Source organism: Camelus bactrianus, chromosome 2, assembly GCF_048773025.1.
Source record: "Camelus bactrianus isolate YW-2024 breed Bactrian camel chromosome 2, ASM4877302v1, whole genome shotgun sequence".
NCBI classification, from domain to species: domain Eukaryota; kingdom Metazoa; phylum Chordata; class Mammalia; order Artiodactyla; family Camelidae; genus Camelus; species Camelus bactrianus.
The window spans coordinates 28,933,880-28,958,711 of NC_133540.1; the positions used below are offsets into that span (position 1 = coordinate 28,933,880).

At 32.8% G+C, this 24,832-nt stretch overlaps 1 protein-coding gene across 5 annotated transcripts in view; it reads left to right on the forward strand.

The window, feature by feature from the left end:
* LRBA (LPS responsive beige-like anchor protein) overlaps window positions 1-24,832 on the forward strand; it is a 620,528-nt gene that overhangs the window by 156,456 nt on the left and 439,240 nt on the right. For all 5 annotated transcript variants that reach the window (XM_074377442.1, XM_074377438.1, XM_074377451.1 and 2 more), the window contains 3 exons: window positions 6,320-6,453; window positions 17,423-17,501; window positions 19,272-19,405. In XM_074377442.1, coding sequence (XP_074233543.1) covers window positions 6,320-6,453; window positions 17,423-17,501; window positions 19,272-19,405 — 347 coding nt within the window. The remainder of the gene's footprint in view (window positions 1-6,319; window positions 6,454-17,422; window positions 17,502-19,271; window positions 19,406-24,832) is intronic.

Consider the following 24,832-nt stretch of genomic DNA (forward strand, 5'->3'; position numbering starts at 1 on the left):
CTGTCACATCTGTTGAAACCCTCAGCTGCTGCTGTTCTTTGGTGTGTGCGTGCGTGATTATATGGACACTAAGTATTTGGAATACATACTGCAGGTAAAAGGGTTGTATTCTCAGTATATACATATAATGCTAAAAAACGGATAAAATGGCTAATCTAGAAAAACTGACAAATGACGGGAACAGGTAGTTCATATAAGAGAAATACTGCTAATATGCAGATATGTAAAGATACTCTATGTCACAAATAATGAAGGAAATAAATACTAAAATAACCAGAAGATTGTTTCATCTGATTAAATTTGTAGAGATGTAAAAGATGGTGCCTAGTGTTAGTGAGGATATGAAGAAACATTTTTCTGTTTTTGAGAGGGCATATTGGTACAGTTTATTCAAGGGAAAATTGGCAGTTAATTTTATTAATTAAAATTTAACGTATGTAAACCTAATTATATCTCTGGATGTTTATACGGTACATATATGCAAGTATAGAATGTTTTCTACTGTAAGAGGAGTTTCATTGTTAAGCTAATACCTGTTGAGCTTTTACTCTGTGAAGGCCTGTTAAAGTGCATTTTTTAGATAGTAGGTAGGTAGGTGCATAGATGGATACTATTTTTAGTCTTACTTTAGAGATGAAGAAAATGAGGCATACGGAAAGGAAGTAAGTAGCTTAAGCTCTTGCTAGTAAGTGATAGAGCTAAGATTTGAGCCACGGCCAGTGGACTCTAGACCTTGTTGGGTGTGCTTTGCAAACATAGTTGCTAATTTATGAAGGATTGCTTACATGTGTTGTTTCATATACATATATAATAAATACTGTGCAGTCATTAAAAGAGAGAAAAGCACGATACTATATATTGATATAAAGTGATGTTAAAGATTTATTATTAAATGAAAAAAGCAGTGTACAATTTGTTTGGAATTTGTGGTCTTTCAAACAAATATATATATGTTCACATATGCCTCAAAAATTATATAACAAATTGCAATGGCTATATTGTGAGGGAGAGAAAAAGTGTAAATGATTAGTTTTTTAATGGTCATAATTTTTATAATTTGTTTGAATTTATATTACTCTTAGATTGAGTAGTCAGAAAAACTTACTGTATAGATTTTTAAATTTAATATACCTTTCTAATACACTCAAAAGTTGTTTCCTTAGAAATGCCCCAAATTTCATATATTTTTGGCATTTCTTTCTTTTTAAATAGGGTAGAAATTAAGTCTATACCTTAGTGATACCTTCAGTAAGTAGGTTGTGAACTTATTTAGGAAACTGTGCTTAGGGAATACATTTTAAGGGGTTCATTGAAATAGAAAAACAAAGGGGGATTTTGGTAATAGCATTTTTCAGGGTGTTATTTGGAATTTACATGTTTGGTATGCATTTAATGTATTGTCTGATGGCAAGCAAACTGCTCTGTTTTTCCCCCTCTTTTTCTTAGTAAGAGATACCTTTTGAAAAACGGTTTTCATGCAGCTTTAGACCAGAGGAATACCTTTTGAGAATTTCAAAGCATCCCTCTGATCGTGTGTTTATCTCTGGAATGCTGTGTCAGAAATCACAACTCTCCTCATATCTTAAGAATTATCAACTTCCAAGCAATAACTGGAAAGTTTAGAGTAACAGCTACATGAGTGGAACCTTGCTGAAAGGCTGCCAGGTTGTGGGCCTTTGTGGATGGCAAGGTGTTTGTGCTCATTCCCATGCCGGAATTCTTGCTCTTATCTAATTCGAAGATCCTCTCTGGTGATTAGTGGATGCCAGGGATTTATCTTGATAAAGTTCAAGGGCTTGTCTGGCTTTTCAACTAGATCCTTAGGGACTGAAGTACTAGGCTTAAAATGCTCTTTTCTCTTTCAGTGGACTATTTGCATGTTAAATAAAATAGCATTTATATGAAAGTTTGTGATATTTCAAACTGATAGTACTTCTGAAATGGAACTTCTGAACCTTAGTGATCTGAAAGACATTGTTTCTTTTTGCTGTTGTTACTAGTTAAAAGAAAAAATCTTAAAAAAAAAAAAAAAAGAGACTCCCTAGTTCAGGTAAAAACCCCCACAAAAGTCAGCAGTGTTTATACTTGCTTTCTGTCGAGGCCTAGGAAAATTACTTCTTTCTCATCTGTAAAATGGACATAATAGTATGTAATATTTACCTTATGGGTTGTTGTAAGTTTAATTTCCTCATGGGTTGTTGAAAATATAAATAATTCATATGTGTCCTTAGTATAGAGCCTAACAAATACTAATTATTCATTAAAGTTGATGAGTATAAATAAAAAGAATAATAATATGTGCAATTTTATACTTTAGTAATTGGTTTTTAATTGAAAGTTTGGAAAAATAGCTTCCCTAACTAAAAGACATACTTATCTTCCAAATTTTTAATGCCAAAACATTTGAAATGCTTTTTGTTAAAATGGATGGCGGATATTAAAAATTCAGTGATTTCTTTCTTAAATATTAGCAAGGATTTCAATTTGTCTCTTAAGTAGACACTTAAGCTATAGCATGAGAACAGTGCATTTAAAAAAAATACTGTAAAACATGATAAATACAGCTTTAAAGATTTTCCCCCTCTGTTGAAGATTTTAGGTTTTTTTACACTGAAATTTTATAATAATAGCAACAACAGTTGGTAAAGGGCATGAAAATATCCTGAAATCTGCCTACTGCTTAATATCCTTTTAAGTGAATCATTGTGACTGAATTTTCTTTGTTTTTATGTAGCCCAAAGCTGAAGTATTACTGTGTTACTTCCTCAGAGATGATTTGAATCAGTCAATGAATTTTGAAATTGATTTATTTTATTTCTCTAGTATGTACTAAGTACATAGCTGGCCCAAGGAATATGGTTTGTTCCATTTGTGAGCAGATACATTTTTGTATGTTTGTAGTAGGACATAGATAATTTTTTATCTTGGAAGTCTTTATTACCATTGCTTATCAATGACTATAATATAGAGTATGTTTAAATATTAATATGATTGTGACAATGGTTTCTCAACTCTTTGAACATTCTAAAAACCATGTAAGTGTACTCTTTAAATGAATAATAAATTGTATGGTATGTGAATTTATCATAATAAAACTTAAAGGTCAGTATGAGGAAATAGTTGAAATTTGAGGCTCTTATTTAGACAAACCTGGAATTGTGGGGCAGTTTTGCCTTTACCTTGGCAAGTTAGTTACTTTACCTTTCTGAGCTTTTACTTTTTACATTTTTTAAGTGGAAGTAATATTTATGTTAGGACTGTTTTGTGAATGGAGTCATAATTCTTGGCATATTGTCAGTGCTTAATCATAGCAGCTATTAATTTATAAGTTTATATACTAAGATCCTGTAGGACTACAAGGAATAATGCATTATGAACTTTGACTTGGCAGTCTGAGGAGGCTTACCTTTGAGTAAGGTTTTGAAAGGTGAGAAGGAAGTTTGCTGGCAAACAGGACTAAGAGGAAGGCATCTTGGCAGAACAAAGGATCAGAGTTGTGAAATGATGTACACATTCAGCTCAAGAACTATCAAAACATACTGAGAAGTGTAAGGAATGCTGGTTAAATGTAAATTCATGTAGGAAACCATGAGATGTGTCAGGAAGGAGAATATGTGAAAGATCTTGGACAATAGACATTTACTGAACTGAAGGAAAGTATAGCTGTTCATGATTGAAAGCATTATTAATGGCCATTGTTGAAAGGAATAGAAATGAGGTCAAGTTCTTTTGTTATCTTTTATTAACCATGTCCTCTTGGGCAAATACAGATTGTGCATATTATATTATAGGACATCTGTGGTAAATTTGTTTTCTTGTTACTAGTTTTCCAACATTTATAAAATGAAATAATGAAAATGTTTAAACGTACAGAGAAGTTAAGAGAACGGTAGTGAACACTCAGAGACCCATCACTGAGATTCTGCAATTAACCTTTAGCTGTTAGTGTCATTGAACAATTCTCCATATATCCATCTTTCTATCCATCAGTCTTATTTTTTTGTTGGATTGCAAAGTATGCTGCAGATGTCAGAACCCTTCACTGTTAAACATTTCAGCATGTAGATCTCGAAACAGTGGTCGATATAGCTCATAAGATAAAATGTACATACAATGAAAGGTACAGGTCTTAAGTGTGCCATTTGATGAGTTTTGACAGATTTAAACAGCTGTGTAACCTAAGTTTCCAATCAAGATATCATCAGTCTTGAAAGTTCCTTCATGCTCTTTCCCAGCCAATGCCTGTCTCCACCCTCTGCAGGCAATTATTGTTCTAGTCTTTGTTTTTTGTTTTTTGTTTTTTTAACAACAGATACATTTGCCCTTTCTAGAACCTCATATAAAAAGAAATACCAAGTTTGTGTTGCTCTGTATAAGGCTTCCTTCAGTCAACATAATGCTTTTGAGATTCATCCATGTTATGTTTATCAGTAGCTTGTTTCTTTCTTTTTATTGCTGAATATTACTCCATTGTATTAGCATACCACCGTATTTTTATTCGTTTTTCTGCTTAAAGGATTCAGGGCTGTTTCCAATTTTTGGCTGGTATAAAATAAAGCCTTTCTGAATTTTATTCTACCCATTTTTTCTCAACATATATTGTCTTAGGGAAATTTCTAAGAGTGGAGTTGCTGGTACATAGGGTAGGTTTATGTCTTAAATTTCAAATATAGAAAACCAATTTCACTATTCTAAATATTATTTTCTGTTGCTCCTATCTGTATTTATCTATTGTATGCGGAAACTAGATCTTGCTACTTCTTTGTTTTGGGAACAAATGTGAAAGTAAACTTTTAAGTATTCCTTCTCCCCTCTCCCCCAAAAAATAGGTTGCTAGGAAATAGGTAGCTAGAGATTCTCTTAAATAATAGGCTTGTAAATTTCTGCCTCTAGTAGGAAATACACAAATTACTTTTAATACAAAACAGTTCAGTTTTCTGAATGTACCACCAGCCCACGTGGACACACACACACACACAGGGGTCATATCTACTTCCCCTAAAGTTAATAATCTTCATCTGATATAAGCTACCATGATTTAAGCACACCATTTTGGATTGAGGGCTCAGGTGGCTGTTGCTTCTATTTTTTAGTGTATAGTTAACATTGGCAGTCACCCTTATAATGAAGCGACACCAGCTATCCCCAAATACATTGAATAAGCCATGCCTAGCACGAGACAACTTGATTTAATTGGCAACAGTGTTTGCTGTCACATGATAGGCACTGGAGTAAAACGGAACCTATTTCACTTTGTATTGTCTCTTTCTGATGTAACATCAAAAACAAAATATATTTTTAAAGTACTGGAATTACATTATTTCCACTTTTGAATACAGTTATTGGGATCAAGTATCTAAGAAGTTTATTTAGAAACTGAATTCTTTAAAGCTATTAAGGGAATACTTGAAGCTTGCAGTTACAATATTGTCAACAAAAGATGTGATTAAGTAAATTGAATGTTGAAGACTTTGGGCTTATGGTTAACATCAGGTAATTAAAAGTAAGCACTGCTGTGGGAATGCATTATATATCAGCTGTCCTCTTTACCTCATTAACTGGATTTTTGCATGTTTATGGAGCTAACTTCAATTAAAAATGCCTTTTAAGTTATGCCTAATAAGGTCTTTTAGTTACTATTTTGGTATAAAGTATTACACTTTAATTGAAATTGGTATATCATAAATACTTGTATTTGAATAATTCCCAAGATGAACAGATTTGATTATTTGATATTTTTATATCTAGCTTTTATGCCTATGTGTTGTTTTCTCTATGTAATGTTGTCAAAAGACAGTCTTTTAGGGTTAAAAAGTAAAACGAGTTGTATACATGTTAAAAAATATTCATATCTGATTTCTAAGGTTTTATCATTTCAAATTAGCAGTGCTTTAAAATCCTTATAGAAACATGTTGAATTTTCTGCTTCACTTCTGAAGTTAAAAAAGTTAATTTCTTTTCCACTTGGGTGCCAACATTTTTTATTTATACCTTTGGTTATATCTTAAGTTGGAAAATTAAAGATGATCCTAAATTTAAAGAATATAGTGAATACAGGTTTAAATGTTAAAACGGTATTTCCATAGAACATTGTCCCAATTCTTAAAAAACAAAGAAATAAATGAGAACACTGTTGAAGAGATTTCTTGGTTTTCTTTTTATTGAACAGATTTCTTATCGAGAGTATATTCTAAATTGTACATCGAAATGGCGGTAAGAAAGAAAATTAGAGAAGTTAGTTCCCTGTTTCTGATCGGAAATTCATGTGATTAACTTGAGTGATCTGTATTTTAAAGTCTGTTTACTTTCTTTATTACAGAAGTGTCATCATTGCAACAAAAAAATCGTCAGCCTTACCTTCCACACTTTCTACAAGTATACCTACCAATGCTGTTAGTGTGGTGTCTTCAGTAGATTCAGCCCAAGCCTCAGATGTGGGAGGAGAATCACCTGGTGAGTTTCAACAGTGGTTCTAACAAAAAAAGTTTTTAGATCCCATTTTAGCAAAGCTTAGGATTTTTGATAAAGTTAAATTTTTTTTAGGGATATTATAAATCATTATGCTTTTGTACTATACTGTTGATTGTTCAATAATTTTCTGAATAAATTTGAGTAATATCAGATGAAGTAAATCAAGGATTTCAGTATTTTCTCCACTTGAAGGTAGTAGTGTGTAATTGGTTGCTGCTGGTTGAGTGGATGAATGCATGAATGAATGATAGATTTATTAAAATACTTAATACTTTTTTTCCTTTCCCTGCACTTGCGAAGACATGTATAAACAGTGATTTATATGTGAAAGTTTTGGTGACATTTGGTCTTTTAATCTGGTTATCAGTTACCAGATGTTCATATAATATCCAGCACTTTGGTTTCTCTTGCGTGGTTTTCTGAATTAGAGCGTGGTAGGGGGATGCTGCCCTGAAATCTGTCATCATTCTAGCATTAGTCATAGTAGTTCAGTAACTCTTACTGCAATTTGATTTTTGCTCATCCCTCTTTGTATATTCCTTCCAAGTACAAAAGTATTTGGGGGTGTGTGTGTGGATACAAGATCCTAAATCCCTAAATGTTGACTGGAAGCTTAGTGATATACCAGGTAAGCTTGAAGACTGTGTGATATTAAAATGACCAAGTTAGGGCAAAGGGGATATTATTTTATATAAGTAGTATTTTTCTAAGTGTTGTGGTATTTTGTTAAAAAAAATTAACAACTGAAAAAAAAAATAACCCCACAAAAGAGTCATTGATTCTTGTTACACTAGAATGAGATTAATGAAAAATAAAAAAATTTTGAAGGAATGACTAGGTGGCTTGTATTAAAGCCAGGTATAATGTTTTTCCTTCATCTTTTGGATCATCTCATGCCTGCTGTCTGTTGTTCTACTTTTATTTGCTAAACTAATCTCAGAGAGTTCTGCTTCTCACTTGGTGTTTCTTCTAGCCAGTTGTAAGGGACATTAAATTTTTCCTTTCTGTGTACTATATATCATGTGTTCCAGAAACGAAGACCGTAATTGTTTATTTTGTCTTTCTCATTTTTTTCTTTCACTGTAACTATTTTGTGTTAGCAAAAATATTTTTTAAAGTTGTAGGTATGATTAATTCTCTACACATTTCTTAGTGTTAAATAAGAGAAAATGCTCACAGCAAGTTAAGTAAAAAAAATTATATGAAGTGTTTTACATAACTATGTGAACTATGTATATACTTTTATTACATGAAAAAGCAAAAAAATGTACTGTGAAGTTACTTGATTATTTCTGTCTGGTTGAATTACTGGAAATTTTATTTTCAAACTTAAATTTTAGCATATTTTTCAAAAACTTACCAATAGTTCTGTATTATTTTTATACTTAGGAAAAAATAATTGACGAAAAATTTCCACAGGGAAACCAAAAGCTGCAGTGGTAGTAGACAGAGTTTTGTGCTGCTCTGCTCTTTTTGTTTTATTAAAGCATTTTTTAAAATTAATAGACCTTATTTTTTAGGTCAGTTTTAGGTTATAGAAAGTTTGAATGGAAAGTAGACAGTTCCTATCTACCCCCTAAATCTCACCCTCTCTGCATTCCTTTGTTATTAACATCTTGCAATAGTATGGTATATTTGTTAGATTTTTTTTTAATCCTTGTCTTAGAAAATATAAAGAAAAATTAAAGTGTAGAACTCTAGCAGGTTTTCTTTCTTCCTTATTGTTCCATTATACTCTGATGCTTTTTTTTTTTTTTTTTTTTTAACTTTGGAGAAGAAACAATCTGGTAATCTATTTTGGGCTGGTTATGCAAATTTCAGTTCTTCCATCCCATCCAAAGCTCTTAAAAAAATCAACTATGATTTTTCTAGGCTGGCCTCTTTTGGGAAAAAGGCAGAATTTACTAATATCTATGAAGCTGTATGCCTTCTTTTTAATTCAGAAATAGTGAATTCCTGATAAGTTCCCAGAGCATATGTAGTAAATTCAGAGGTTCACAGTACACTGAGTAAAATATTATCTCTTATTTTGAATACATTGCCCTTTAATCTCATTTTATGGGACAAAGCAAATAGGACCCTCTGATTGCTTTTTAATATATTTTTCAAAATTCATGTATCAGAAGAGATAAGAAACAAAGCTGATACATGGGCAATAGTTGATATAAAAGTATATAATAAATTTCTCTCTGAAGCCATTGTATATGTTCTGGTAAATCTATTATAAAATACTCTCCTTGAAGAACCATATGCAGAATTACAGAATAATTTGCTGTCTTGAAGACCATTGTGTTTATTGGTAAAACCCCACAAAACCTGTATCTAGCCCATAATGTACCTTTGCCCCCTATTATTTAAACTTTGTATAATTTGTGGTGGTAGTGTTTCTCAAATAGTTTCCAGGTTTTTCCATTTTGGGCTAGAATTTTTAGTTCTTTCTTTTCCCTCTCTGGTCCCCTTTATTTAAAAAAAAATAATTTATTCCTTTTTAAAGTCATTCTAAGTCATCTTTGTGATGATGATCTTTCTTTTTGTCCTTCGTTTTGATTTTCGTACCTGACCCTTTCCTCTTCCTGTCATTACACTCTTGTTGTCACTGTTATATGGTGTCTCCATTTTAGTTTATCACTTCTAGTCTGTTCCATTGATTGCTGCCATGGACATTACTGCCTTGATAAGAAATCTAACCTAATTGAGTATTTTCAGTCATTTTATTTCTTGCTTTCCCACAGCCCACTTTTCATATTTTTGCCTACCATACTTGCCCTTGTATTCTGTTCTCTTTTCACTTGCAATCCAAATCCCACAAATAAAGAGTTATCTCTCCAACATCAGTATTTTCAACTGATAGATTTTTGTATTCTTTTTGGTAGATCTCTTGATTTAAGTTATTTGCCATTAAAAAAAAAATACACTCTTTACAGTATATTGCAAGATTATTTTCCTTCTTTGGGTTCAAGCAGGATTTGGGAAAAGTGATTTGTGGTTGAATTGATTGTTATTGTAATTACATGCTGAGCTGGGCGATTTATTCTTGCAGATCTGGGTAAGCTGGGTATTAGTCTTGGTTTGGTCTTACGTATTTTCTTTATATGAAAGTACAGTTAATATCTTTCCCTGTGGAACATAAACCTTTGTGCCTTGGGATGACTTCAGTTCTGAATTTTATAGTGAGTCAGCGACAAAAAATGAGCTGCTTAAATTCAGTAATAGATTATCGGTTAATAAAAAATATGCTTGATAGAACATATACATTAGTAAAAATGAGAATTTCTTTGGAAGAAACCATGTGAATTGAAAACATAAAATATAAGTTTTGTAGCAGAAAAGTCAACTATTTGGAAATTTAGATATTGAAATGGGATTTCTAAATTTTACATATGGCACAATTAAGGAGAAACTGGGACTGGATCCCAAAAACAGAGTTAGAGCTTGTCAGCTTTGTATGAGGCCAAAGGTTCTTTTGTTAAAACATAACCACTCAAATAATTTTATAATTTTGTGAAAAAATTAAGGATTTGTAAATACATTTTAAAACTGTGTACATTATTAAAACTATAGTCAGTATTCAAATTTTGACTACATACAAATTTCAGATTTTAGTTTGAATAAGGTTTCTTAGTTTCTTAGCATTTTATTAGCAAATAGTATAATCTAATAATAATGGCAATTTTTTTCATAAGTTGTAAAAGATTTATCAGAGAACAAGGTATATCATTTGTATTTGTACATTTATAAAGAAAACTAAGAGATAAAGAGTTTTTAGTAAATATATCAAAATATTTACATTTTAAAGTTACTCATCAGCAAAGGTTTAAATGGCCAGAGAACAATATGTGTTAAAATGCTGTTAATTTTTTTTTCTAATATGCTGTGGTTTTCCTCAAATATGTATGGTTGCAAAGCATAAATGATTAAAATAAAATTGAAGCTAACCCAGTGGAGGAACTAAATAGACTGTTCTTAAGTAATTTATGTACTGGGTGTTTGCTAATCTTCAAAATTAATAATTATAATAACTTCTACTATATCAGGCTCTCTTCTGTTTATCAGAGCCATGTTTATTATAAATTAGTATGTTCATTTTTAATGTTGAAGAAAAATATTTGATTCTTTACTTCGTATATTTGACCCAAGAGTCTTATCTTTACTTATTCAATGAAAGTTTCTTTTATTCAATAAAGAGTTTTAACTGGGCATATAGATTGTCCCCCTGAACTGGTCCGGAATGGATGGGGAGGGAGAGAGAGGGCAATTAAAAATACAGTGTTTAGGGATTAAATATTGGCATTTGTTTTAATGATACTTTATTGCAAAGGGCATTATTTATTTAGACCCCTAGGGACCTTGAATAAGCAATTGACTATTCCCTGGATAGATGCTAGATGAATGATCTGTTTAGATTTTCCTTTATGTTCTTTTAAATGTCTGGGAAACTGTCAGTTTGAAGGAGCCAGTCTATCAGTGCAAGGATAAGGAGAAGATAAGTCAGTATCAGTCCACATGTTGAAGGTTGCTTTTGAATTTACGTATGTGTGATCACTTGTTGAAAATATTTAATGTTAAATTAATCAAAAACAAATTTGTCATAGATTTATGATTTTTAATCTTAGCTGAAAAAAATGCAAGATGTATTTGGAAGTTACATTTTTCTGACTGGTACGAATGAAGAATAACCTAGGATGAAATTACTGATACATTTAGTTTATTTTTTCATGTGATTTTTTTTTTCCCTCTTAAATCCGTTGACAGTTGATTCACTTATGTTTGTTGGTGAAGTGTGTTTTATGACTTAAAGAGACCACTTTATACAAATCCCTTTCTGCTATAGTCTCCTTTAGGTTTGAAAATCTGCATTACTTACGGGGTATTGTCAGGAAATCATTTTTGTTATTGTTTTGTTTAGAGCAAACAGTGCTCCTACTCTTTAAAATTTTTGGTATCTATTTCAGGTCATTAAAATTAAAGTAGTTCAGTAAAAGCTAATTTAGTTTTTAATGTCCAAAGCCTCATACAAACATATTCTTGAGGTTTATTACTGCTCTCTATACTTTTAAATAGATGGGACCTTATGTGTTCCTTTTCATCCAGTTCAGAAGAGGTTAGGAAAAACTACTAATTAGTCATTTGAGAGAAAATGTCTGATATACTCTAAATCAGGATGGTCTTTAAAAACTACCACCAAAAAAATAAAGCTCAGAAATATTTCATTAATCATTGGTAATAGAAGTCAGTTGCCAACCATGGTTCAATGCTCATATTGCTGTGGAGAATTTAGAAAATTACAGGTGTCATTAACTGAATGTAATAAAGCTGTTGGATCTCCAAAGTACTTCATTGAGTGTTGTGGAGGATTAGAAGGATTGGAGCTGTCAGGAATGCCAGATACTGAAGAAAGAAAAAAAAAAATTCAAATTCACCCTGTTTTGCCTTCTACTTTGAAATTTTCTTGTGAAAAATGGAAATCTTTTGATGATGCAATAGGAGTTGATAGATATACTTTTAAAAATTGTCAGTATGGAAAAATGTGTGCCTTAACTTCATTTTTAATTAAAAAATTTTAAGATTAATTTTATCTTATGCATTAGGATGGATTCCATTCAGTTTGTTAGAGTTTTTATGTAGTCAGTTCTTGCTTGAGCAGTATGATGAGGCTGGGAGGAAGGTTCGCAGTAAACAAGAATCCCAGTAAAAAGAAAAGTGAGCTCTAGTTACCAGGGGAAGCGGAAGGAAGTGTTTTGTGGAAGAGAGGTTCACTGGGGGTAAGTTCGTCTTGTTGTGGGAATGTGCTTGCTCTGAGAGGTAGGCTCGGTAATTATCCAGAGGTTAATTGTGGAAGATTGCTGCAGTGCCCTCCCTGCAAAGGAACCAAGCCTGTGGGGGATCAAGTAGTCCAGATTTCCAGATCCTTCTGTTTGGCTAAGACCTGTAATCAGAACTGTTGGCTGTTGATCAGATTCTGCCTAAAGATCAAGCATATTTCAGGGAAGGTCAAGTTGTCCCAGATCTTTGCTGTTTCTTAATCAGTTAAATCTACAGAACCCCTGATTAGAGCCTGGCTTTGTTTATCTATACCCAGAGTAAACTTTGCTCCAGTTGGAAGAGTAAGTTGAATGACGTGACCAGATATAATGGAAATGAGCCTGAGGAGAATGTGGGAGTGATGTGAGGCAATGACAGGCTGTAAAGGACAGTGGGTAGATTTACCATATGTTTATGGTTATGCTTTATTTTATACCAATCTGATAAAGAAAGTGTTGGAAATCCACTTTTTATAACAGTTAAGTTTGGTATTGATTCTTTGCTCTACATTTTCTAGAGTGCACAACAGAATTTTCCTTTTGTTTCTTTCTAAGTTTTTGTGGTGAGTTTTTAAAAAGGTACTTTAAAAGCTTTGTCTCATTTTAGTTGCCTATAGTTAATGCCACTTGAATAATTGTTGAAGAATTTGTGTTTTCAGCCTGAACTACATTCTAAAGGGAAACATGAAAATGTTAAATATTTTGAACGCAGTCATGGTCATAAAAGGGTAAGGAAGGAGGCTGTCATTCACTGTCCATTTACTATGGTCCAGTCTCTGTTCATCCTCAAAATAATTCTGTCAAGTATAGATATGGGTATTAATTTTATAGATGTGGAAAATAAGGCACAGAGAACTTAGGTAACTTTGCCCATCACACAGCTGATAAGTGGCACAGCCCTTACTGCTTCCCCAAACATTTCAATCCTAAACCCCTTAAGGGTAGTTGTTATCAAGGAAACTAGTGTAATATTAATATTGATAGAATAAGAATTCGATTTGAAAATGGCTGGTTGTGGGTGGCCAGTGAGGAAGTGTTTTCTGCCAGTGTAGAACACCTTTTCCAGAAAGAAAGTTGGTAATGGAAATTATGTAAGATTTTGATGGTTGAGATAGCTTGAGAGGTTAGCAGGATTGCCTTTAGATGTGGAAGAGAAAGGCTCTGGTCTTGGATGACCTGGCATTTCTTTTTGAAAGCAGGAAGAGAATAGGTGTCAGGCTGAGATGAGTGGAGAAACTTTTGTATTTATTATGGGTGGGAATTTAATAGGTAAGTAATATATATCCTAAAAATGGATAGAATGAATCATGAGTATATAGTAGAATCACTCAGAAGAGCTCTAGACCTTTTTTCTAGTGCCTTGCAGAAATATGGGAAAGTAACATTGGGGAATCTACTTTATCTTGGGTGCTTTACATTTTTGAATTAAAATGTCCTAAAAACCTGTTAAAAATTTGGTGATATTCCTATTTTCTGTATCATGTTAGTACAGGTGGTTTAAAGGGAAGATTATAGAATTCTGTATGGTAAAAAGTCATCACAGAATTGGCAAGAATTTGTAATGAATGATAAAAGCTAAATTTCGCTAGTTATATGTAACAAATAATTACAAATAAAAAGATTCTAATAAAAATACTTAAAAGTTCAGAACAGTCATTTACATTTCCTATTTTGTTTTCAGTAAATTGGGAAAGTACATTGAATTTTACTAGTAATCAAAGAAGTGTAAATTGTTTATTCTTTCTTCAGGGCAGTTTAGCAATATGTGTCCACACATAAAGGATGCGTTTATTGACTTCTGGGAAGTTACTTCAAAAATACAAAGGAGTGCCTATCAATTTATGTAAGCACATATGAAACATTGTCTTTTATGGTAAAAAAAAAAATTGGAAACAGCTCAAATGAATATCCCTGAATTTGAGTTGGTCTGATATTTCCTCATGATTAGAGACAGATTGTATTTCTTTGGTAGGAATATGATGGAACAGACAGAAAAGGAAATAATCGGATCTCATGGTGCACAGTTCTGACTTACAGTGCTGTTGGTGACCACTTTCATCACTTGATTAAAGTGTAACTGCCGGTTTTCTATATTATAAAGTTATTTTTTCCCTTTTGTAATTAATAAGTATTTTGTGGAGAGGAACCTGAAAATTATTTGAATATCCTGTTGCTCAGATTCTTAATGTATCATATCAATATGACCTCATAGCTTCCTATTTTATTGACGATTTTATAATCAGTTACTATTGTTATTTATTTTGATGCTCAAATTGTCCTCATTTTGGTCAGTTGAGAGTCCCTTTAAGCTGGTTTCTGTGCCATTGTGAGATTATCTTATTATTCCTTGGACATTTCCTTGCTTTCTAAACAACAAAACTAGATGTGTTAAGCTCATTTTGTACTTTTCTTTCACAGATCTTGAATCAGCTATTTCTTTCTTTTAGTGGAGAATAGTATTTAGAAGCCAAGATTTGGACATTGGGTGTTAGGGTATTGCTGCTCCCAGGTCCTCTCAGTGGACAGAGCTAGGGACTGTATGTGTGTGTGTGTGTGTGTGTGTGTGTGTGTGTGTGTGTATGTATATATGTGTGTGTGTGTATATATATATATATGTATATATATGTATGTATATGTATATATGTGAATAAGAGTTTGGACTTTATATACAGACATACCCCTTGGAGATAGTGAGGTTTGGTTCCAGACCACTGCAATAAAGCGAATATCACAATAAAGTGAGTCATGTGAATTTTTTGGTTTCCCAGTGCATATAAAAGTTGTTTATACTATACTGTAGACTATTAAATATGCAAACATTATGTCTAAAAATACTATGTAATACCTTAAATGAAAAGTACTTTATTACTAAAAAATGCTAACCATCATCTGAGCTTTCAGGGAGGTATAATCTTTTTGCAATAATAACATCAAAGATCACTGATCACAGATCACCAATAGAAACATAGTAATAATGAAAAATTATTGAGAACCACCAGAATGTGATGTAGAGACATGAAGTGAGCAAATACTATTGGAAAAGTGGCAATGATAGACTTACTGGACACGGGGTTGCCACAAATCTTCAATTTGTAAAAAATACAATTTGTAAAAAAAACAAAATGTATTACGCTTCACTTATTGTGCTTTGCAGATACAGCATTTTTATACAAATTGAAAGTTTGTGGCAGCCCTATGTCAGATGTTGGTTAGCATTTTTTAGTAATAAAGTATTTTTAAATAGGAAAATGTCCCATTTTGGGGGGAAAAACTGTTGTTGCACACTTAGTAGACTATAGTATAGTGTAAACATAAATTTTATATGCACTGGGAAACCAAAAACTTCATGTGACTTGCTTTATTGTCATATTTGTTTTATTGCTGTGGTCTGGAACTGAACCCAAAATATCTCTGAGGTATGCCTCACTTAGACAATAAGTTTAGATTGTACAGTCTTTCTTCCTCTAATTTACGTTATCTTGAGGTTGTAGATTGCAAGATAAAAGTTTCAAAAAGTTACACAGTTTTTCCTTCTTTAGTCATTTATCACATTGCAGATTTAATTCTGTTGCTTTCATGATTTTATCCACTGTGTTTTCTCACAGTTAGGTCTCAACTTCTGGCCGACTACAGTCGTTAAGATGCCTTTGTAAGCTGCATTGATTTGAGAGATAATATCACGTGGAAAAATGTGCACCTTACCCTGATGAAATAACTTGCTATGGAAAGAATTCTTGCTTAGAGATTTCTTAAAAAATCTTGGTATCTTCCTCTACCTGACTTCATCTAAAGTCTCCGTCAGTGTCCTCCAACCAAATCCCATAGTAATAAACCTTTGGTTGAGTAAGTTAGTTCAGTAAGGGAGAAGCATACAATGGGGAAACTTAAGGCATCTCAGTAATAGAGTATTGTAAAAGGTTTATGAGAGAATTTGAGCTTGTTAGAACTCTCTAAGCCTCAGTAAATTATCCTCCAAATTAGTCTTCTAGACCTACATTTTGAAGACTTGTCATAATGTGTGTTGTTTCTGTACCTGTCCATTCTGTCCCCATCCAACTCTGTCAGAGTTAATTTCCTGGTGATTATTTTTTTTCCCGAGTAAAATTTATAAGCACAGTTATTTGTTGAAAACAGAAAGAAGATATCTCTTATACAAGACAAAAGAGTTTGAACATTTTATACTGTAAGAGGGTGAGCTGGCCATTCAACTATACAGATATACAAGAGTACTCAAGGGTACTGGAGAGTAAAATAAGACCACATGTTGGGAATTAACTCTACATAGTAGTTTGAATAAAGCTAGGGACATAAAATCGTAGGAGATAGAGAGGGAAGTATATACCAGGTGGGAAGATTGACCTACTGAAATATGGGAGGTGGGAATGATTAAGGAAGCAATTTCTGCAGTTAACACAAGTTGAGAATGTTCTACTGTGTCAGTTTGTCTAGGCTCTAGAGATAGATGGATGAAAATGATGAAATCTTTGCTTTCAATAAGATTAGTAGACTAGGAAAAAGGATATAAAAATCAATTGAAATACAGTGTGACTAGTGCAACAACAGGTTATATACCAATTACAGTGAGGACATAAATGAGGGAGTATATGTTCTGTTTGAATCATTTAAGAAAGGTTTCTTAGGTGGTCCTTGCATAATGATTGCCAGACTAGACTCAGAAGCATTTACGGTATAGCAGAAGTTATTTGGTGACTGAATAAGGATAGTTTTCATGGTAATGAAGCACACCTATTTAAGCTAAATTTGGAATTAGCTGTTTCTGTTTTTTGCTTCAGTTAAGAAAGGTTTTTGCTTATAAACCTCTATTACTACTTGGAGTTGTGTGGAAGGATGGAAGGAATCATGACCCCAATATAGTGAGTCAGAATTTACTTTTTTCTGCTTTTTCAGCCAATGGATGGAAGGACTGCTTAGTGTGATAATTGAACCTGTAACTGAAATTTATATATCGAATGATCCAAGAAAAACTTTGTTGATTGGTAGATTTTAATGTTATCTAGATTATAATAGGCATTTAAAAATCCATTATGATAGGTTTTTGTTGTTGTTGATTTGGTATCAAGATACCATTTTTGTTTCAACTCTTGTATCTAAAAACAGAAAATTCCCTAAACGGATATTTTCTTTTATAGGTGGTAGATCATCTAATGCAAAATTACCTGCGGTTCCAACAGTTGGTTCAGTTCCGCAAGACCAAGTTTCAAATATGAGGTATTCAAATTACTAACTTGGATATTTGTGATTTATTCCTTCTGATGACTCTTAAAACTGTCTAGCTACAGTCTTTTTTTTTTTTTTTAACAGATATTACATTTAGAGGCATGGGAATATTTTAGAAGTTTCTTCTTAAAGATTATGAGATGTAAAAGATTCATAAGAAGTAGCTATTTGTGATTCATAAATGCTGCAGGCATAACAAATACTTAATTACTTAGGTAGTTAGTAGCTTATGGCTTGTGTTCCATATGATTGCAAATTGAACATTTGGAATTCATTGTTCCTCTTCCCTAGAAATGCTGAAATAAGTTTAGCCAGTCAGCCAAAGCTATAGTGACACTGAACAATAGATAGATTTTTACTGTCATTAATCTTTTTTAATTGGGACGGTGCATTTCAAATTCTCATTGGAATGCTGTGAATATTTTCTACCACTAGGGTCATTGTGGCCAGAGTTCTTAATTTTTCCTTACCACAATTGGAAAATGCAAAGCACTTTACAAAGGCACCAGGGTGCTACAAGTAGAGGCTCCTAGCTGTGATGTCATCCATGGATAAGAGGCTCCATGTGCTAAGTGGAGAGGAGTAGTATTACGGGTAGTACCTGAGAAGAGATGGTTATTGACCACAGAAATTTCCAGCAGCTTACCAATGGACGGTTTCAGTACTTTCAGTAATTGATAGTTTGAATAGGAAGTTCTCCTATGAGTAGTAAATAAGTAATGACTGTTTACATATATGCTTTGTTTATAACTTAGAAACAGAATTTTCTGAAATGCAGGGGCCTTTTTTTTAACTCCTTAAATATGTATATATGTAGTTGGATATGGATCCAACCAACATCAGATTGAAAATATTAAAAAAAAAATTCCAGAAGGTTTCCAAAACCAAAACTTGAATTTGCCTTGCATTGGCAACTATTTACATACTATTTACATTGTATTTACAATAATTCCCACAGCATTTACATTGTATCAGGTATCATAAGTAATCTAAATATGATTTAAAATATACAGAAGGGTGTGCATGAGTTATGTGCAAATACTATGCCCTTTTATATAAGGGACTTGAGCATCCACAGATTTTGCTGTCTGTGGGAGTTTTGAAACTATTTGCCCGTGGAAACTGAGGAACTGTGTGTGTATATATGTGTTTCTGTGTGTATACATATATGTATGAATATATGTACATATAGTCACAAAGGCATACATTGTGTAAACTGAGATCATTGTAAATGTGCCAGTAAAGTATACTGTTTACAAATGAAAAGTTTTTCAGATTGCGTTAGAAAGAAATTACTATAGAGACAGATGTCAATGAAAAATAAACTGATTCTTTCAGTTTATAAGCATTTATTGAATTTGTACTGTATGGTGCAGCTGAGAACTTAGAAGCTAAGGCATAGTTCTTGATCTGAAGGTACTTGTGGTTTAGTGGTAATAGAAAATTTAATAAGGACTTGATAGAGTTTGTTTAGTTTATAATGGGCTCAAATCAAGTGCTCTCTACTGGCCAGTTATGACTTCCAATAAGCTGATGATTGGAGTGGTTGTTTACCAGGTTGTCTGTGAGGGCTGGGGGTGGCAATATAGAACAGAATGAAAAAGGGTATTCCAGGCAGAAGGAATGGTATGCATAGCGATAGTGAGGCTTTAGGGAAATTTTAAATTTTCACATAGTTTTATATTTCTATCACTGATTTTAAAACTAGAAAATTTATAAATGCTAATGAATAGAACAAGTGAGTTAACACCTTTCCATTAGTATTACAGAGAGGCTCGAACATGCTTTGGAAAAGGCAGCTCCTCTTCTGCGAGAGATTTTTGTAGATTTTGCACCTTTTCTTTCTCGGACACTTTTGGGTAGCCACGGACAAGAACTGCTTATAGAAGGAACAAGTAAGTGGCTTTTCTGTTTTTTTTTTACACGTGTGCGCACGCACGCACGCACACACACACACACACACACACACATATACACGCACACACACACATTTATTTGTATATTTCTTAAATTTCAGGGTTAAAAACTTCAATGAATAACTAGATTAATGGGGATTTATTGTTTGTTTTCAAGGTTTCTCACAGAGTCTGTACGTATTTTTTAAAGAATAAGTTATGTCTGATAATTCTGTTTTATACAAGGTTTTCAAAATCAGTGATTTGGATGAGATTTGTGTGCAGTAAATGTGTGTGTTTTTAGGAATAATAAAAAAAGAAAAGAAAATTATGTATTGAACCAAAGAACTAAGAAAATTTTTAATGCATTAAAATTAACTATGAGAATAAAGAATTAGAGAGACTAATGTTACAGTAATTAGTGGGGCATTTACCTGATCAGTGGGGCATTTACCTGGGATTTTACTTGAATTTAAGATCTATATAACCAACAGTGTACTGCCACATACTAGGAAAATGAGGAATGCATTATTAGTCTCTATCCGTAGAATTCTGTCTTACAAATAAGTAGAAGGTACAGTAGTATTTTACTCTTTCCTGCCTATATCATACATAGATGACTGGATCTTTTCTAGGTAGAGTACTTTGAGGTTGTGTCAAACTAGTCACTAGATGATCTCCTAAGGAATTTCTTAAAACTTGTGGGGAAAAAAAAGCCCCTCTTTTTATAGAAATAAGGATATAATGGTAGTGCAAGTTATAGGTAAGATAATAGTTTAAAATATCTGTGTCTGATGTTAATTATGGGATGTCAGCACTGTTTCCGTATGGTCAAAAAGTAACACTTAATTTATTTGAAAACAAAGTTTAGGTTTTAGAAATACTTGAATTAAGTTTAGGGTGGAAATTTATCTGCTAAAAGATATAAATATTTAGCCAAGAACTATTGATCTGATGAAGTAATAAGATTTGAAAGGAAATGAAGTGATAAATCAAAGGTTGCACCCTAATTTATGCTTCATGTATTATTTTCTTCTTTTAAAGTGGTGTGACAACTTATTAATTATATTTCATTTTGTAACTGTACAATGAATGTATTAATTATAGCCTTTCAGTGTAGCAGGACATTGTTGCCATTTATTTGGTCTTTGAATTTTATAATGATCCAATAAAATAGGATCATCTTAGGTACTCAGAAGTACTAAACTTTACAATTCTAGATCTTGAACAAAATTTAGAATCAATTTCTTATTGGTAAATTCTGATAAAATGACAAGAAGGAAGATGATACTCTTGCTCAGATATCTATAAACTTGGGTGGTACCTCCTCATAGGGCTGAGTTCATAAAAACAGCAAACAAATTAAGAGCTGTAATGTAGCTTTTATATTTTAAGTTGTGAGGAATCCTTTGGGTAGTGGTTCCATGCACTGTAAAACAGAAAAGTTTTGAGTGGAGGTGGTTGCACCGTGGTACTTTCCAAAAAGCATTGGACTGAAAGGGAGGAGACCTCAGTCTTAATTCTGCCCTTGCCAGTGACCTACCTAGCTGTGTGACCAGGTACTCGAAAATTTATTACTTTTAAATCTTTTAAATGAACTTTTTATTAAAAAAAGTTTAAGGAACATTTAAAATATTTATAAAGTAGGAAATTCAATATCCATGAACTTATTATTACCAACTACCCAAACCACCTTCGTTTTGCCATGGTGGTTATATTCACCTCCCTTTATTTTGCTTTAGTGTTTAAAACAACCCCAGACAACCCCAGATTTCACCCTAAATCATTCATAATTCATATCAAAAGGTTATTTTCTTACAAATCATAATTTCTGCTATTATACCTAATAATATTAATAGTAGTTCTACAGTGTTACCTAATATTCAGCCCGTATTCATCTTTATCTAAAAGTTTTTTTTATAATTGATTTTCTTCGAATTAAGATCCAAACAAAATCAATTTATTGCATTTAATTATGTCTCTTAACTCCTTATTAATGTCAAATAGTTTTCCTCTATTATTCTGTTTTCATGTTACTGACTAGTTGAAGAAATCTGGTTGGTGGTTCTGTAGAATATTTCATATCTAGATTCTCTGTGGCTATTCTTCTTGGTGATGTCATTTAGCAGTTTCTCTATCCTGTGTATTTAAACATTTAATTAGCTATGGTACTTCATATTACATCTTGCCATGTATTTTCTGATTGGCTTAATTTTAGTGATGGTAACTCTCTTTTTCAAGGAGTTACAGCCCTTTGTAAACATTGATATTTTACTGCTTTTGTTTTTTTAGGGGCCTTCCAAAAACATAATTACTTTAAAAAATGTTGATTCTATCTGACAGTTACCATAAATGATTTCATTGGACATTTTTTATAAATCTAGGATTTATTATGGGATCTTTGTGATGTTAATTTTTCTATATCTTAGAACATTTTGCTAGTCATCAGTACTCATCTGTTATTTCTAACTATATTAAGGATTAAAATAATAAGAAAACAAAAATAGTGGAATTGCCCCTAGAATCAAGGTGCACTAGGATAGTAAATCATCATTCTTGGATCACCCTTAGTTTTCTTACTGTGTTGCGCAAAGTGTTACTTCATATTTTAAGCAGGTATAAATTTGTTTTCTCAATGAGATCAAAGACTGGTATTTTAGGAGGGCAAATACCTAAATACTACAATAGTTTGTGATTCTCCAATGGACCACAGTACATCTGTACAGTATTTCTTTAGTATTAAAATTTCATAGGGCATAATTAAGAAAAATGTCCTGAAATGGCTCCTTAGGTTCCTCAAAAAAGGTTGAGAAATATTGATATAAAAGAAGTCTATGGATTCCATCTTTGTGGTCTTATTTTTAGGTTTCATCGAACATAGTTAAGAATTTAGAATTTATTTTCTGCCCATAATAGTGAGGTGAAAAACATTGACAGAGGAAGACATTTTATAATTACTAGACCATTTGTCGATGAATTTGAAAAGACAGGGAGCAGTACTCACAATTTTTATCCAACTCAAGAATTTATTTGTGCACAGTGTATTTCTGTGGACAAAAAGGAAATTGGTTTTCCCAGCATCATGCCATTCAACAGGAAGGACTTCATTCTACAGAATTTATCCGATGTTTTATGGCAAGAACCTGGATCATCTCATTTTGCTAAAGAGGCATGTGACAGTGTTCATCCGTCATTTGTGATGACTGTGCACCACAGTTTACTTTGCAGTTTCTAAGTGAATAAATACAAAAAGCTGGTGTATGCATGAAGATCATTGGAAGGAACCATTCATGTAGAAATGAAAAAATTCAGTGGATTGATCATTCTAAATGGTGTTTATAATCTGAAGAAGGAAATATTTTGCAATTTTGGAGAAAAGAAGATGACTCTCCTCTCTTTAACAGAATTTTGAACAACCTATTAGTCCAGCTTTTCCAAAATATTGCACTTGGTGATGTTAGTTCAAGAAGGAGGACCAGGGGGAAGATATAACTCGGTATAGAGCATGTACTTAGCATTGGTGAAGTTCTGGATTCAATCCCCACTATCTCCATTAAAAAAAATTAAACCTAATTACCTGCCCCTAAAATTAAAAAAAAATAATAATAAAGAAGGACCAGAACTAATGATAAGTTAGTACCTATTAAAAGTTTATTTGTAACTTAGAATTAGTATTTATAAGATGAATATCATGTTTACAGATTGATCAGGAGCAATTAATTATATCCAAATTATAGACAGATACCTTCAAAACCAGGAAAATGGGAAAAATTTTGGGTTTATTATGCTTAAAGTCTTACTAGAACTTCTGATAATGTTTTTAACCATCCCTTTATGTAAATTATTTAAGGTGACTTAAGATAAATAATTATTTTAAAAAAGGGATTCTGACATTCCAGATGGTAAATGGTCATGACTTTTTTATGGTATACTTGAGAGTTTAGAAATCTCAGTGTTCAAATGTTGCTAGCTTAATATCTGGTAAGTCATTTAATATTTCTGAGTTTAGTAGTAAGGAAAAAGTAGTAATAGAGGTGGTATAAATAGTCTTTGAAAAAAATTGCAGTGGTCTTTGGTCATGAAACACATGAAAGGTATAACACTTGGTTTTGGCAACCTCAGTTTGTCTCTTTTGAAGAGACTAAAATTCTGTAATGCTTAAAATCCAACCAAAGATAAAACCAAACAAACTGAAACCAATCATTACTCTGAGAGGCTTTTAGAGAGTCAGATTATGAGCCCAGTCCAAACTCTGAGCCAACAGTACCTTTTTCTCTTTCTGCTAATTGGGGCAGTTAATAGGATTTGTGTGTGTCTAAGGTGAAACCTGATACTTCAACAACTTACAGTTTCACTCCAAGTGTTGTTTTAAGGCTTTCCTTTGGATAATCCTTAGAGTCTGACTGTAGCTCTGAAGACAGATTTACTGGCTTACAATTCATTTCTTGCTTTTTCATCCATGTAACCAGTGTCACCCAAAGGTAAAAACTGAGATCAAAAATAGAGAGAGGTGATTAAGTTTTGCAATCCGATACCAAGTCCCTTATTGAGATTACCTCCGTTTACTTCCTCCCAAGGTTATATATTTGTGTTGGCAGTATCAGTGCCCTTTAGGGGTCTACTGTAAGCTCTCTGATGCCCTTACTTAAAATTTAATGTACCATCCACCCAGCCCCCTACCATTCTTTACAAATCTACAAAACTCTGCTCCAAAAAAAATATGAATTGTTCTAATCAAACTATGAAATGTTACTTGACATCTTACTGTCCTTGAACACTCAATCCACTGAGCAGTGGTTGTATTTTTTTGCTGAATCTTCATGTCCAACTGGGTAGCATTAACCTTCTTCCACTTTGCTAATCTGAAATAAGCCTGAAATAAGTAATTTTTTCAAAGTATGTAAGTATCGAGCTATCCTACGATATGTTGTAGAGACAGGAGGACACCTATGAGTCTTTCTAACTTTGGACGGCCCAAGGCCCTTTAATCGTTACTGTTCATTATCTGAGTGGGTATAAAAGGCTGAGCCAGATCAGGGCCTAAATGCTTTGTCATGAAAGGAAAGTTGATAGGAATTCTGGTTCCTCTAAAATAGAGCAATAAGGAATAATGACCTAGTTGTAGAAAGATCTGAATTTACTTGCTAGAATTAGTGGCTTTTGAAGTTGAAATATATGAAACTTCCTGTAGTTGGGTTACATTTTATGAAAAGTGACAGGTTTTCAGATCAGCAGAGGGCCACACCAGCAAAAAATGCTGGAGGATGGCCATGCCCTTCCTTTTGGCCTTGGCATTAGCCTGAGGAGGTATGCTCATCTTCGCTCCACAGAAACTACAGTTTAGTCTAGTTAAGGGCCTGCTTGCTTAATGCAACATGTAGATAGATATTCTATAGCTAATTTTCATGCCAGTGCCAACACTGTTAC